Source organism: Podarcis cretensis, assembly GCF_951804945.1.
Source record: "Podarcis cretensis genome assembly, chromosome: 14".
Classification (NCBI taxonomy): Eukaryota; Metazoa; Chordata; class Lepidosauria; order Squamata; family Lacertidae; genus Podarcis; species Podarcis cretensis.
The window spans coordinates 20,557,232-20,574,232 of NC_137183.1; the positions used below are offsets into that span (position 1 = coordinate 20,557,232).

At 45.6% G+C, this 17,001-nt stretch overlaps 1 protein-coding gene across 3 annotated transcripts in view; it reads left to right on the forward strand.

Annotated features, from left to right (window-relative positions):
- NTRK3 (neurotrophic receptor tyrosine kinase 3) overlaps positions 1–17,001 on the forward strand; it is a 407,630-nt gene that overhangs the window by 157,203 nt on the left and 233,426 nt on the right. For all 3 annotated transcript variants that reach the window (XM_079954237.1, XM_079954238.1, XM_079954239.1), the window contains exons 4-5: positions 3,636–3,704; positions 16,772–16,929. In XM_079954237.1, coding sequence (XP_079810363.1) covers positions 3,636–3,704; positions 16,772–16,929 — 227 coding nt within the window. The remainder of the gene's footprint in view (positions 1–3,635; positions 3,705–16,771; positions 16,930–17,001) is intronic.

Sequence of the window (17,001 nt, forward strand, 5' to 3'; positions counted from 1 at the left end):
GGTGTAACTAGGGTTGCTGGTTGTTGAGCGTTTCCTAGATTTGCCAAAAGTTGTTGAGCTATTTTTATGGAAAATTGGCAAAAACAGCACTGCCAACATGGATTGCTATTTTCCTGGACATTTTTACGATTTCCGCCTGGACACTTCTAGAGACAGTATGGCAGTGATGATCAAACTTGGCCTTCCAGCTGTTTTGGGACTACAATTCCCATAATCCCTGACTGGTCTTGTTAGCTATGGATGGTGGAAGTTGAAGTCCCAAAACAGCTGGAGGGCCAAGTTTGGCTATCACTGCAGTATGGCAACCCTAGGTGTAACAAGGACAAAGCTCACGGCAACTGATGAACTCTAGGAAATGTGTTGGTGGGGAGGCTGGACCAGAATGGTGCCAGGGGTGATGGAGACCTTGTATAAACTGAATGGAAGAGCTCTGAGAAGGGATGTGATTTGATTCATCGTCATCACCAGCATTTTGGTTCTAATAGCCATTGCCTCCTCCTAGCGGTTCACAGTGCACTAAAGCCATACAGATAATTAGGTAATGTAAAATATCTAAACCAGAGAAAGTGAGGAGTGTGGGGGAATCAAAACACCAATATCCTGATTAAAAATAGTTGAAAGCCGGATGAAATGCATGTGTGTATTGCCTTCCTAAAGACAATGGATGGAACTAGTTTAGCACCCTTTGGGGAGACACTTTTGCAGCCAAGTTGCTGCCACAGAGAAGGCTCTGTCTCAGATTCCCACCCATGGAAACGCTAGGAATATAAGAAGTTGCCTTGAGTTTGGCTTCAGATGTTGTGGTTAAAACCTTAAAATATATTCATCCTTCAATCTTTTGTACAGCCCTGGGGACCATTCAAGAAGGGGCCATATCAGTGGCAGAGTTTGATCAGTGGGAAGACCTCTTGCTGAGACCCTAGAGAACTACTGCCAGTCAAAACAGAATAAGTGGACACATGGTCTGTTGTAGTAGAAAACAGCTTCCTAGGTTACTTGCTGATGCTTTCCCCTTTATCATGGGGTGAGGAACCTGTGACTATCCACTTGTTGGACTACAACTCCCAGCATTCCCTGATCATCGGCTATGTTGGCTGGGGCAGATGGGAGTTGAAGTCCAGTTCCCCATCCCTGCTTTACTACACAGAGTTGTGTATTGGTGTCATCTCTATAGAAAATAGCACTTTTCCTCTGTTGATGTCCTTGTTCTTTCTCAGCTCCCTAAGCGGTATGGGGAGGGGATGTGAAAGGGTGGGGTTTGGGATGCTGGTTTGTAAATGCTGCCTGTGGAAAACAGATTCTGCCCCCCCCCTCTTTTTTTGTCTTTTCCCGCTGGAGTGGAGGGGACTTCTCAGAGGTTGTCTTGGGTTGCCATGGCAGCAGCCTCATTCGGTGTGAATATGGCAAAGATGCAGAAGGCAAATTTAGATCCCCTTTTTAAAAAAAATCCTCACAGTATTAAAATTCCTCGCTGTGCTTTCATAAGGATGGCCTGTCAAACACTCTCCCCGTCTTGCTATAGTTTGTGTATGTGTACACACCCAGCAACCATGTTTCCACAACCCACCTTCCATTAAAAACACAAAAATAAAAAAGTATAGTTATTAAGGCCTGCCTTGGGTCCCATCAGCACTATACGTTTAAATAGTCCAAATGTTGGGTGTAAAATATTGTGGAGCAGGTATTTTAAGGATGTCAGTATGTGGAGGGGATGAAGGGGTGTGTGACAGTGAGTGAGTGAGTGACAGACAGAGAGAGAGAGAGAGAGAGAGAGAGAGAGAGAGAAATTTTCCAAAAGGAGATAAATATAATATGATAAAGGGACGTGGGTGGTGCTGTGGGTTAAACCACAGAGCCTAGGACTTGCCGATCAGAAGGTCGGCAGTTCAAATCCCCGAGACGGGGTGAGCTCCCGTTGCTTGGTCCCTGCTCCTGCCAACCTAGCAGTTTGAAAGCACGTCAAAATGCAAGTAGATAAATAGGTACCTCTCCGGCGGGAAGGTAAACAGCGTTTCTGTGCACTGCTCTGGTTTGCCAGAAGCAGCTTAGTCATGCTGGCCACATGACCTGGAAGCTGTACGCCGGCTCCCTCGGCCAATAAAGTGAGATGAGCACCGCAACCCCAGAGTCAGCCACGACTGGACCTAACGGTCAGGGGTCCCTTTACCTTTACCTTTATGATATGATAAGTTGCCAAGAGGGAGAATACAATACCACCATACTTTAAGTTCCATACCATTTTAAACCTCCATGGTTTCCCCCAAAGAATTCTGGGAGCTGTGGTTTGTAAAGGGTGCTGAGAGATGTTCCCCTCACAAAGGAAGAATTCAAAGAGTTCTCTGGGAAGAGGGATTGGGTTGTTAAACCACTCTTGAGAATTATAGCTCTGTGAGGGGAATAGGGCTCCCCTAACAACTCTCACTACCCTTCACAAACTACAGCTTCCAGAATCCTTTGGGAAGAGGAGAAGCCAGGACTGTTTGCAACACTGCTTTAAATGTATATTGCAGATCTGTGAAAAATGCTCTGGGGTTTAATTTATAAGTTTTCTTACCTGCCCTTCTCCATGAAGCCCCAGAGAGAGTTACAACGATGTAGTTATAAAAAAAAACCTCTTTCAATTCTTCAGTACAAATTTAATAAATAAAAATAAGTAGAAGCATTCCAGAACAGTGTAAATTGAGCAAAAGAGGTGGGTCCCACAAAACAAAGTACTCTAACTGTCAAAAGCCAGCAGAAGTTATGTAACAAAAGATCCTAGTGGGAATGAGTTCCACAGTTTAGGGGCCGCCACAGAGGAAGCTCTCTCCTGGCCTTTCCCAGCACTTCTGAGCATGGTGGAAAGACCAAGACAACTCCTTCTGCAGATCGTAACACTCCTGTTTAGAGTTATAATTGTTTCACATACATTATCTTGTTCCAATGGCTCTGTAAGGCAAAGTCATTGGGTTGTCTCCAAGTATGTCCTAGTCAGGGTAGACCTATGGAAAGTAATGGAGGGAGGGAGAAAGAGAGAGAGAGAGAGAGAGAGAGAGAGAGAGAGAGAAATTTGCCAAAGTTCAACTATAAGTCCCATCCCAACACTGAATTAGGTACAGTTAAGCCTCTCAATGAATTAAATTTTGCAGAATAGTAAAAGTGGTGGAGTGAATAGTGAAAAATAAGAGCTATAATGCAAATTGCATAATTTCTACAGCTTGCAGAATTAATGTCACAGAATTTGGATTGCCTGGGCATTTAAAACAACAACAGCAACGACATTGTATGGAATACTTACCACACTGATAAAACACCTGTTTAGGCATTGGGCCCACTTTGACATTAATATTAGAGTACCAATAGATCCTTGGAAATATTGGCAATAGATTTTTCCTTGTTTAATTAGAATCATTTATTCATGCTGAGAGAGCACATTTTACAATATATTGATTTTTCATTTTATCTTTCTAATTTTGGTTGTCGTGGGGAAAGACTACCTTAATTTCTCTTTTTCTGGTGTGAATCCCCCCCCCCCAACTTGTAATATCTCTACTTCTACAGGGTAATTATGAGCTGAGCTCAGTTGCAGAAGTTGCAATGCGGAGATAATTATTCACAGTAAATTCTTCCTCTCTCTTTTTTTCTCCCCCTCTCAGAAACCTCTCTGGTAACCGGCTGACTACACTGTCATGGCTACTCTTCAAGACATTGAGACTTACCGAGCTGTAAGTTTTTACTTGGGACATGGGTGTTTTCTGCAAATACAAATGGGAGGGGGAAGGCCAAAGGAAGTGTCAGTTAAGGGCCCTTTTCAGGATGCAAATGGGAGGGGAAGAGGCAGTTAGGAGACCTTTTAAGGATTCAAACAGGATGGAAACATTGGAGGAAGGTGTAGTTAAGGGTCACTTTTAAGCAGAAATGCATAATAACGATGAAGACATGGCTGATGCAGAAAAATGGTGATCCTGTGTTAACCCTCCTCCTCTTCTGGAGGTAAAAAAAATTGGGACACAGGTGACGCTGTGGTCTAAACCACCAAGCCTCTTGGGCTTGCCGATCGGAAGGTTGGCGGTTCAAATCCCCACGACAGGGTGGAGTTCCCATTGCTCTGTCCCAGCTTCTGCCAACCTAGCAGTTCGAAAGCACACCAGTGCAAGTAGATAAATAGGTACTGCTGCAGCGGGAAGGTAAATGGTGTTTCTGTGCACTCTGGCACTTGTCATGGTGTCCCATTGCACCAGAAACAGTTTAGCCATGCTGGCCACATGACCCGGAAAGCTGTTTGTGGACAAACCCTGGCTCCCTCGGCCTGAAAAGTGAGATGAGCTCCGCACCCCGTAGTCAAATTCGACTGGACCTAACTGGCCAGGGGTCCCTTACCTCTTCTGGGATGTGTTGTGAAACCTGCCTGGTCTCAAAAAAAGGGGACAAGGGAATCACAGGGCTGGACTACCCAGGAGGCAAGGTAAGGTGACCATTTCAGGTGGCAGATCCCTATATGGATCTTCATTCCCCATCTTGTTCCTTATGTAGATCTTTCCTTTCCCCTTTTTCCCTGGCTGGAAGAGGGAGGGAATGCCATTTTCTGATTTCCTTCAGGTACCAAAATGTCTTGGGCTGGTCCTGGGCAAGGGAGGAAGAGAAGTTTGCATTGTTGCATCGGGGCTGGAGCAAATACCCCATGAGAAAAGGTTACAATGTTTGGAGCTGTAGAGCTTGGGTCAGGGAGACCTATAAGTTAAGGGAGGATATGGCAAAGGTATACAAAAGTATACATCGTATGGAGACTGTGGACAGGGAGAAATGTTTTTCTCCTTCTCTCATAATACTAGAATCAGGCACCATCCAATGAAGCTGAATGGCGGGTGGTTCTGAACAAACAAAAGAAAATACATTTTCACACAGCACATAGAGAAACTATGGAATTTGCTCTTGCGAGATGTTGTCATGACCGGCATGTTGGACAATTTTAAAAGGAGGTTACACAAATTCATGGGGGATACGGCTATCCACGCCTACTAGCCACCTCCCCTGTCAAAAACAAGATGCCTCTGAATGGCAGTTGCTGGGAATCGCAACTGGGGAGAATGCTGTGAAGCTCAGGACCTAATTTCTGACTTCCCGTGGGCATCTCATTGGCCACTATGAGAACAGAATGCTGGACTAGATGGGGCATTGGCTTGATCCAGAAGACTCTCCTTATGTTCTTTGGCACATCTTAGCTGTAGTTTTTAGGCAGACCAGAAGAAGCAATGGCTTTTTGACCTCCCTCCTCTGCAACAACTGAAGCACTTTTCCGACTACTGCATGTGAGATAGGCTAGCATCTCCCTTGGGGCCTAGCAGGTCTGCAGCTTCCTGAATTATAAATAAAGCATTCAGCGCCATATGAGAAGAATAAGTGGACATGAAATCAATGGAGTGGTGCCCTGGTGACCTGTTTTGTTGAGTTTTAGAAATAGTTCTGTGTCAGAAATAAAAGCATATACGTTATGTAGGATTCATCCCAGAGGATCATGGGAATATCTCATTCATCCTCACCTGTGATCAATAGAGCTGTAAGTGAGAAGTGACTTATGGAAGAATAAAGACCAGTCCCTCAAGTGGGACTCAGTGTGTTATCACCAGTGTAAACTCAGCATAGTTGCTCCCCCCCTACCGTCAAGTCATTACATGAATAAAAGACTGATAGTCATATTGCAGAAATAAAGCAAAGCCCATGCTTGAGGGAGACGTCTGGCTAAAATGCTGAATTTGGAATTGATTCTCTGTGCTAATGGCAACTCAAACATTGTCATGCCCTGGCTTCAGATAATAGCTCAATTCAATTCAATTCAATTCATGTTCAAAGGTGAATTTACATAATTTGTAGCTTCCTAAACAATGCATGAACTGAAACTCAGCCATCCTCTGAAATTTGCACTTCCCTGAATTTTGCATTGAGGTTCCACCCAAGTAATCTGTGCTAAAATGCATGTATTAAATTGTTGTAGAAATATAGCATACAAAAATGCATTATATTAGAGAAATGTGTTCTGGGAAAATGTGTATACTAGGAGAAATTGCATATAATATATATTAGGAGACATTCACATTAAGCTGATGACAAATTTTCATGAGCAGCTTTTTAAAAATTGCAATCTGATTTTGGAGAACTGAATTTAAGATTGGGAAAATGCAAAAACCATCAACGATGTATTAGCCCATCCCTAGCGAGAGCCCCTATCTCCTGGTAGACCACACTTCTTTATATTCATAGCATCTGAGATTTAATTCTCCATTGAAATGATCCGAGATAGGCGAACTGCAATAAAGAGAGACCATGGAGTGCTGTTGATCCTTAATGTGGACAAGACTAGACTAGATTGACCAAACATCCAACTCTGTATCAGGACCAAGCTACATTTGATGCTTATCATGTAGTTTGCCCTTGTGTGCAAGCCTTTTCTTCCCAAATTATCAGTATAGGTCCCCCTTTTAAGGTTCAGGAGCCTGGTGTGGGTCTTGGGGGAGCTTTAACCCTTTAACAGTACAAGAAGATCCTTGCCGGATCAGACCAAAGCTCTATTTAGTCCCGTATTTTGTTCTCACAGATTCCTACGGGGAGCCCGCAAGCAGGACATGAGCGCAACAGCAGTCTTTCCACTTATGTTCTCTATCAAGTGTTATTCAGAGGCATGATCAGAGGCAAATTCAGAGGCATGCCTTTCTCTTTTCCTTTCCACCCGGCATACCTATGGGGAATCTTGTAGGAACAAGACATTAGGCTGGCAACACTTTCAACCTGAACGTACAAATTAAAAAATGCCGTCTGAATGCACTTGCCCTTTCCAGGAATAAGTATTGCTAAATAAGTCTCTAGAGGAGGAAACTTCCAGCTCATCTGGCTATAGCTCTGCAATGGCTCTTAAACAGATGGTTGGAATGGAGGGAAATTAACTTTACAAGGGTGCTAAGAATAGAAGAAAATTATCTCCTCCGACTTGGAAATCCTTTCTAAGATGTAACTTTGTTGTAGATAACTCCACATGGCTTGGGTCAGTCTGACACCAGTGCTGTGAGCCTAGGGATGAGCAAATCAGTCTATTACTGGTCCATAACACTTTGTTTCAAATAAATTTGCTTCAAAAAAACATACAAACCCCACATGAAAAATCACATTTAAGCATGTATTCATATATTTCTAAATTCAACCACATTTCAAAATGTATCAATCCTCAAAATACACTTTAAAAAAATACATTGTTAAAAAAGTATTTGGATATATTAGATTGATTCATTGTTTAACCTTTAGAAGACATCTGAAGGTGGCCCTGTATAGGGAAGCTTTTAATGTGTAATGTTTTATATATGTTGAAAGCTACCCAGAATGGCTTGGGCAACCCAGTTAGGTGGGCGGGATACAAATAATGATAATAATAATAATAATAATAATAATAATAATAATAATAATAATATAATTACTATTAGGTTAAAGTCAGTTACTTGTTGTGCTTGTGGAAGTTTGCTGCAGAAGGGAAAACACAAGTACAGTGGAACCTCGGAAGCTGAATGCCTTTGAACTTGAACGTTTCGGCTCCTGAAAGATTGTTCCATTTTTTGAATGATTTTCAGAAGCCAAATGTCCAGCATGGCTTCCACGGCTTCCGATTGGCTTCAGGACGCTCCTGTGGCTAGTTGGAAGCCGCGCCTTGGTTTTGGAGCTGTTCTGGGAGTTGAACAGACTCCCGGAAGCGATTTAATTCGAAAACCAAGGTACGACTGCACATTACCAACCATTGTTGTGTAATGGATTGCACAACAAGAATCAGCGGTTGGACAACAAGCATCCATTATTTACATTGGATTCCTTTGTGGTGCAGCCTTTAAACTCTGCCATCCACTAATGCAGGGGCTCTCGCAGTAGCAGACAGAAAATGCTGGAGGTGGCCCATTTAAGCTGCCAAGAATTGTGTTTTCAACATTTGAAGAAGTACAAAATCCAGTGTGGGTAGCTATTTTCTGAACCATGCATTAGTCAGTGAGGTTAGGGTTAGATTGGTTCACATGGGAATGTGCAAATGTCAGATTTCTCAAGCATCCCTAGGTGGGCTATAGATTTTCCTCTCTCCTTTCATTCTCTTGCAGCTGGCCTGTGGCATTTTCATCTTCTCTGCTCCTCCTTTGCGATGCTCCTTGCTGAGCCTACCACTGGGGGCAGACAGACGTGCTGAAAAGTCAACACTGGTCATCAGGGAGAAATGTAAAATGTTATTGCTTTGCACCCTGCTTTGCAAAACTCATTGGAAAAGCAGCTTTTACAACAAGGCAAGGGGGGAAACTGCAGAGAAGTCTATTTCCTACCAATGCAGTCCCACTGTCATTATTAACTTATGGCAGGCATGGCCAAACTTGGCCCTCCAGATGTTTTGGGACTACAGTTCCCATCATCCCTGACCACGGTCCTGTTACCTAGGGATAAATGGGAGTTGTAGTCCCAAAACATCTGGAGGGCCATGTTTGGCCATGCCTGACTTAAGGGATGCCCAAGCCCTGCAGCATCCTCTAGAGGATGCTAAAGGAACAGAGAGGGCTCAACAGACCCAACCATTGACATTTCACTGGTCCCAACCTCTTATGTTTTTGAGCTACTTTCAACTTAGATGTTGGTGTGGTAACTTGCTTGATTGTCTGCCATAGTCGCCAAAATCAAAAGTAACGACACTTTAGTTCCTGAAGATTTTGCAAGTTTATGTTTAAAGCACAACATACCTGCTCACATACAACATTTTTCCTGCACGGAAGGAAAATTTGTGTTATGTTGGAAGAATTATGTTTTTAGCTTGCTGTGAGGTGCATACCCTAAGCAGGCATATTGCCTTCCTCAACATGTGTACCTGAAAAGACATTAACTTCAGGTAATCATGTTTATTAACTTCAGTGGGTCCACTCTGATTAAAACTAGCACTGGATGCAACCCAGTGTCATAAGGGCCCATAACTGATCATTGAGAAAGCCAGTGTGGTGTAGTGGTTAAGAGCGGTAGACTTGTAATCTGGTGAACCGGGTCTCCGCTCCTCCACATGCAACTGCTGGGTGACCTTGTGCTAGTCACACTTCTCTGAAGTCTCTTAGCCCCACTCTCCTCACAGAGTGTTTGTTGTGGGGGAGGAAGGGAAAGGAGAATGTTAGCCGCTTTGAGACTCCTTTGGGTAGTGATAAAGCGGGATATCAAGTCCAAACTCTTCACTTCTTCAAACTCTTTTCCCTTGCCGCTTTTCCTAATGTAATGGGACCTATGGAGGGTTTCTTCTCCAGCTCTTGCTTGAATGCAGACCAGAATTTCCCAATTGTGTGCCTGTATGTTTCTTTCTAGCTACAGAAATGTCTGGCATTGTGACTGACAGATGTGTGTCTAGAATGGAGCTGCATCTGGAAGGAACTGTGTCCATTTCCAGTGCATTAGCACCCACTCCTTTTTCATGCTGCCTTACATTGTTGTGGGATGAGAGGTGACTGACTGACTAGGGCTGAGATGCTTGATCAGCTGTGCCCCATACTCCTGGCTCTGAGACATTTTTAGCAAGGAGTTGCTGCCTTCTGGTGTTTGCTCAAGGAGTGCTGCCCAAAGGAAAGCAAACCTTTTTGTGTGTGTGTGGGGGGGGGGGGAGAGAGACTTTGGAAGTGATGAAGAGCCAACTTCCAGAAGCTCTGCTGAATTGCTTAGATGCTTTGCTGTCATACTGAGATCTGTTGTATGTGAGAGGTGTCATTGATCATGCACACGTTATATTCTCCGGAGAGAGTATGGGGGTGAATGGACACATAAGTTGCCATCTGGCAATCCTGCTTGAGAGGAACATAGGGAGGTGCCTTATGCTGAGTCAGAACCATTTGCTCTTCCATCTTGGTATTCTCTAGACTTACTGACAGCAGTTCCCCAAGGTTTCACACATGGGACATCTCCAGCTCTTAACTGGAGATGCTGGGGATTCAGCCTAGGACCTCTTGTATGCAAAGCAGAAGACGTAATACTCAGCTAGGACTCACAGCTTGAAGGGGTCCTCCAGGCAATATGCAACCACCCCATCTCAGTAGCTCAGTTGGTTAGAGCACGGTGCTGATGATGATAATAATAATAATAATAATAATAATAATAATAATAATAATAAAAATTTTATATCCCGCCCTCCCCAGCCGAAGCCGGGCTCAGGGCGGCTAACAACAATCAAACAATCAAACAATCAGATAATCGCACATTCTAAAAATATTTCATTATAAAAATCAAATTAAAATCAAATTAATGGCAACTGATTAAGCAAGATTCTGTGCAGGTTGCCAGAGGAGGGAGTCAGGCTGCGCCCTGACCAAAGGCCTGGTGGAACAACTCTGTCTTGCAGGCCCTGCGGAAGGATGTCAGGTCCCGCAGGGCCCTAGTCTCTTGTGACAGAGCGTTCCACCAGATTGGAGCCGCAGCCGAGAAGGCCCTGGCTCTAGTTGAGGCCAGCCTAACCTCTCTGAGGCCTGGGACCTTGAGAATGTTATTATTTGCAGACTGTAGGTTTCTCTGTGGGGCATACCAGGAGAGGCGGTCCCGTAGGTACGAGGGTCCTAGGCCGTATAGGGCTTTAAAGGTTAAAACCAGCACCTTAAACCTGATCCTGTACTCCACCGGGAGCCAGTGCAGCTGGTATAGTACCGGATGAATGTGATCTCGCAGCGAAGACCCCATAAGGAGTCTCGCCGCGGCATTCTGCACCCGCTGGAGTTTCTGGGTCAATCTCAAGGGCAGCCCCACGTAGAACGAGTTACAATAATCCAGTCTGGAGGTGACCGTCGCATGGATCACAGTGGCTAGGTCAGGGCGAGAGAGATAAGGGGCCAACTGCTTAGCTTGGCGGAGATGAAAAAATGCCGCCTTTGTTATAGCTGTAATCTGCGCCTCCATAGAGAGGGAGGTATTGAAGATTACACCCAAACTCTTAACGGACGGTGCTGGCACTAATTGCACCCCCGCAAGAGATGGGAGTTGCCCCCTCAATCCCATATCGTCCCGCCCCAGCCAGAGGACCTCTGTCTTCGAAGAATTTAACTTCAACCGGCTCCCACGTAACCATCCAGCCACAGCTTCCAGACATCTCGCCAGTGTTTCTGGGGCCGAATCAGGATGGCCATCCATCAACAGATAGAGTTGGGTGTCATCAGCATACTGATGGCAACCCAGCCCCAAACTCCGGACAAGCTGGGCGAGGGGGCGCATAAAGATGTTAAAAAGCATCGGGGAGAGAATCGCACCCTGAGGCACTCCACACACCAAGGAGTGGCGCGATGACAATTCCCCCCCCCCGAGCGCCACCCTCTGTCCCCGACCAGAGAGAAACGAACGCAGCCATTGAAGGACTGTGCCCTGGATCCCCACGTCGGCAAGGCGGTGGTCCAGGAGTTCGTGATCGACCATGTCAGAAGAATCAGCAGCCCCGACCTGCCTCGATCCAGCTGCCTGCGGAGATCATCTGTTAGGGCGACCACAGCCGTCTCGGTCCCATGACCAGCGCGGAAGCCGGACTGGAATGGATCCAGAGCAGATGTTTCATCCAGAAACCTACCAAGCTGTTCAGCAACCGCTCTCTCAATCACCTTACCCAGGAATGGAAGATTCGAGACCGGGCGGTAATTGGATAGATCTAAGGGATCTAATGATGTTTTCTTTAAGAGCGGACGCACCACTGCCTCCTTCAGTTCCCCTGGGAATATCCCGGTGCCAAGGGACAAATTGATGATATCCCCCAGGGGGGCCCGCACCACGTCTGGACACGCTCTAATCAGCCATGACGGGCACGGGTCAAGAGGACAGGTGGTGGGCTTTCCAGCTCGGAGGAGTCTGTCCACATCGGCTGGAGATATCTGGTCAAAATGGTCCAATACTGGACCCGAGGACAGTCGAGGGGCCTCCAGTTCCTTTATTGTATCCAAATTGGCAGGGAGGTCATGGCGGAGCAACAGGACCTTCTCCGCAAAAAAGCTCGCAAATGCCTCACAGCTGTGTGTCAGATTGTTATTTAAATTTGGCTGTCCTTCAAGGGACGTTAAAGACCGAATTATACTAAATAATTGCGCCGGGCAAGAGCTAGCTACGGCAGCAAGGATTCTTCTAGCAAAGTATTGGAAGACACAAGAGCTACCCACGCTGGAGGAATGGCAGGCGAAAGTGATCGACTTTATGGGACTGGCAGAAATGACCGGCAGAATCCGCGACCAAGAGAAAGAGACTGTGGAAGAAGACTGGAAGAAGTTTAAAATATATCTTAAGAGTTACTATAAAATTGAGGAGTGCTAAAATGCTAAGGGAGAGGAAGACGTAGAATTACAGCGGTAAATTTTGTTCGATTTAGGGTAAAATTGAAAAGGAGAATGAATTTATATTTAATTGGCTAAAAGGGTTGTTGAATAATTGTAAAAAAAAAAAAAGGATGCAAAAAGGGGAAGGTATGGGGAAGTCCGAGAAAAGAGGCTTATGGAAATAAGGTTAAGAAATTATGATTTTTTGTGTTTGTTTCTATGTTGTTTTTGTTGTGTTTGTTAAAAATTGGAAAATTAATAAAAAAACTTATTAAAAAAAAAAAAAGAGCTAGCGGATGCAATGGAGGCCGAGAAGTAAGACTTCTTAGCGGCCTTCACTGCCATCTCATAGGTTTTCATAAAAACCCTATAAGATGTTCTTGAGGCTCCGTCACGGGCACCCCGCCATACTCGCTCTAGCCGTCTGAGGTCCTGCTTCATTTTCTGAAGCTCCTCGGTAAACCAGGGAGCCCGGTTTCTGCGGGGTCGCAGAGGGCGCTTAGGTGCGATCTCATCGATGGCTGCCAGGAGCTAGGTATTCCAGCCCTCAACAAGCTCAGTCAATGAGTCGCCAGGGGGAGCAAGGTCCCGCAAGGCTTGACGGAATCTATCAGGGTCCATCAGCCTCTGCGGGCGAGCCCAAATCGGCTCGCCACCTAAGCAGGGTGGGGGTGGAAAGTCAATCCTGGCTTTCAGAGCGTAGTGATCAGACCATGGCACCTTCATCGAAGGAGACATGATCACATCTATACCGGCACCAAAGATCAAATCCAGCGTGTGGCCTGCTTGATGTGTGGGGCCCAAAACAAACTGGGAGAGCCCTAGTGTCGCCATGGAAGACACCAGGTCCAGAGCCTGTGAGGAGGGAGCGGCATCAGCATGGAAGTTGAAGTCTCCCAATACCAATAGGTTAGGGAACTCCAAGGCCCAGCCAGCCACCGCCTCCAGCAGGCCTGACAGGGTGGCTGCTGGTGCGCTAGGTGGCCGGTACACCAGCCAGACAGCCAAGCTCTCCTCGGAGCCCCACACTAGGCCAACACATTCAATGCCGGGGATCAATGGCGATGGTAGAGCCCTGAAAGAACAATCTTCCCGGATTAGTAATGCCACCCCTCCCCCCCGGCCCACAGTCCGTGACTGGTGGAGAACGGAGAAACCCGGGGGCGTCATCTCTCGTAAGGTAACAGTTACCCCTTCGCGCACCCAGGTCTCCGTCACACAAGCCAGGTCGACCCCCTGCGAGGTAAAGAAATCTCGCAGGGTGGCGGTTTTGTTGCCTATAGACCTGGCATTGCACAACACCAGTGAAGGAGGTGAGTAATCCTTGCTCACCCTACCCTCGTCTCTCGGGATGGGGCGCAGATTGGAAGGGGTACGAGCATATCCGTATCTCGATCCCCTTCGCCTATAACATCTGCCCCCACCGCCATACCTCCCTTGCCCCTCCACGGTAGCAATCCCAAGCCTCATAATAACCTCCATTTACAAAATAGAAAAACAAAACAACCGAAAAACAATTATGCCCAAACAAAAACCAATCCCCACCCCACTCAATATCCCACCCCAAAACAAAACCTTATGTCAAGGTTTCAGGTTCAATCCCCATACGGGACAGCTGCATATACCTGCATAATAGGAGTTTGACTTAAATGATCCCTGGGGTTCTTTCCGACTCTACACTTCTATGAAGTGGTGTGGGTGATAACCACAGCTAGGAGAATTGCGCCCGTCTGGCATGCTATGAATGTTGTAGACATCACTGCAAGTGCAGGGAAGCCAGCCACTGTATTTTCTTTCAAAAGAAAGCTAACCCCAGCCAAGTCCCTTAAGTGGCAGAGCGCCTGTGTGCTGGTGGCATGTGGCATGCCCAGTAAAATGCTGGGAGTTAATTTGCACAAAAGCTCCCCTGGGTACTGCGATTAGGACACATTACATCACCGACACGGCTGGGGCAGGCCATTGGAAAAGTCCACCCCGAGGCACACCGCTCTTATATTATTCATGGGGGAGAGTCATGCATTAAGAATGATCTGGGAAGCCTGCATTTTTATTACTTACAGTTCTGCCCCCTGAAGTGCTGCAATGGCAGCTCTCCTTGGCAGACAAATTTCAGGGAATGCCTTGACACCGGTTTGGATTCCTCCTCTGTCCCAGAGTGGTTTAACACAGACCCTCCAAGTGTCCCCATTTTCCAGGGACAGTCCCGGATTTTACAGAAGCCATCCTGGTTTCTGCTTTGATCCTGAAATGTCCCACTTTTCCTTAGGGCATCCCGATTTTCATCAGAGAAATGTTGGAGAGTACGGTAAAAAGGTAAAGGACCCCTGACATTTAAGTGCAGTCGTAGATGACTCTTGGATTGCGGCGCTCATCTCACTTTACAGGCCAGCATGACTGAGTTGCTTCTGGCGAAACGAGATCAGCGCACAGAAACGCTGTTTACCTTCCTTCTGGAGTGGTACCTATTTATCTAATTGCACTTTCACGTGCTTTCAAACTGATAGGTTGGCAGGAGCTGGGACTGAGCAACAGGAGCTCACCCCATCGCGGGGATTCAAACTGCCGACCTTCTGATCGGCAAGCCCCAGAGGCTCAGTGGTTTAGACCACAGTGCCACCCGCGTGTCATGGAGGGTATGGTAGGACGTTCCTATTTTCATCGGAAAAATGTTGGAGGGTATGGAATTATGCAACCCTCCCGAGTCATCTGAAGGCAGCCTGTATAGGGAAGTTGTTTTTTTTTAATGTTTAACATTTTATTATGTTTTTATATCTGTTGGAAGCTTCCCAGAGTGACTGAAGCAACCCAGTCAGATAGGTGGGGGTATAAATAGTAAATAATAATAATAATAATAATGACATCCCTATTTTCATTGGAGAAATGTCAGAGGGTATGATAACAGTCAATCCCTCTCCCCAGGGAACTCTGGGAATTGTAGATCTGCAAGGGGAATTGGGGTCTCCTAACAACTCCCAGTACCTTTAACAAACTACAGCTCCCAGAATTCTTTGGGAGAAGCCATGACTGTTGAAAGTGGTGGTGCAAAAGTGGCCTAAGTCCCCATTTCGATGCCCTCTTAAATTCTGCCCTATTTCTTATCATCACTTCCCTCAGTGGTCTAAGCATTCCGTAATATTCCCTTGAGGGTTTTCTCGGTCTCATGGTTTTGTAGGGGAGCTTGCAGAGCATTGGAATAGGGGTTGGGGAGCTTATAGTGCAGAGAGAGACAGGGAAAAGAAATCAATAATAATAATATAATTTCAGTACATAAAATACATGTAAGTATTTTAAGTGGAGTACATTAAAAAGCAGATTCCCCATCTGCGCTGCACAGCTGGGTCAATGGGGGTCTAAGTCTACAAAAGCTAGCTTCTATGTTCAATTAAAATGCATGTTGCCTCAGGTCCCTGAGCAGCAGTAGCTCTGAGTCAATGTGTTAAGGCAGAGTCTTATGGATTGAGCCTTGACTTTATGGGCATGGAGGGGAGAGGACAGATAAAATGGAAACTCTGTGCAGGTGAATAGTGGAAGGAAGGTGCACATATCTGAAGGAAGGCAATGACATCTAAATTTAACATGACGTTGAGAACCCTGATTCCTCCTTCCCCTCTGTTATCCCCGTAATGCAGCCAGGAAGGGCTGCAAACTTTGACTAGTTTAAACCAGTAGATGAGTCAACTAAATTTTTGTTGATTAACCTGTGGAGCTGTGACTTAAGGATGCCCTTTGCTAGTTTCTTTCTCACTTTGGCATTGGAAGTTATTTTGGTTCTCATATGAGAGGTGATTTCTGTTTTATTCAGTCAACAACAACAACAACAACAACAACAACAACAACAACAATAATAATAATAATAATAATAATTTATTTGCGGTCCCCTTAACCTGGAAAATCATAGGAGTAAAGTGATGACATTTGGGGCAGTACACCAACATACAGCTAGTTCTTTTCTGTCATTTTTATGGGGGGAATCATGTGGAAGCAGAATCACGCAGCTCTGGAAAGGGCGGGGAAGTAGCAATGATGTTCATTGTGGTGTCAAACCATACCTATTGGCATGAACGTCATTTCCATGGCATGGCTGTATATTGCTAAAAAAGAGGCCACAGTTCCATAACACAACAGACTCTGCAGTATGAAAGGAACATTAGAAAACACGGTAGAATCTTTAGCGTTATAATCAGGAAAATGAATGCAATATTCCCCACAAATGCACCCTTTGTCCAGGAGCCCCTTGAAGCTGAAGCTGGCCCTGTATCAATATTTTAAGGACATCAATAAATTCTGCTAATTTTCCTGCACCTAGCCACATTCCTTTCTTCTCTTTTGTCTCCTGGCTGTTTGGTTCCCAGCTTCCCAGCAGTCTCTAATCCAGGCCGACCTTCTGAGGCCAGCTCCGCTGCCATGATTCCATGTAACCTTTACCTCCTCTCCACCTTTTCTCTCTCACAGTCTCCCCTTCTCTTTCTGTGTAGGAGGTTAGAGCGAAACATGTTCAACTGCAGCTGCGACATCCGCTGGATCCAGCTGTGGCAGGAGAAAGGCGAAGCCAATTTGCAGAACCAGAACTTGAACTGCATGAATACAGAAAACAAAAACATAGCCGTGCACAAGATGAATGTCAATCAGTGTGGTAAGGAAAGAAAAAAACAACACCCCAAACACCACCCACTTAATTAGGCATCTGTGCTAGATTATGATTATT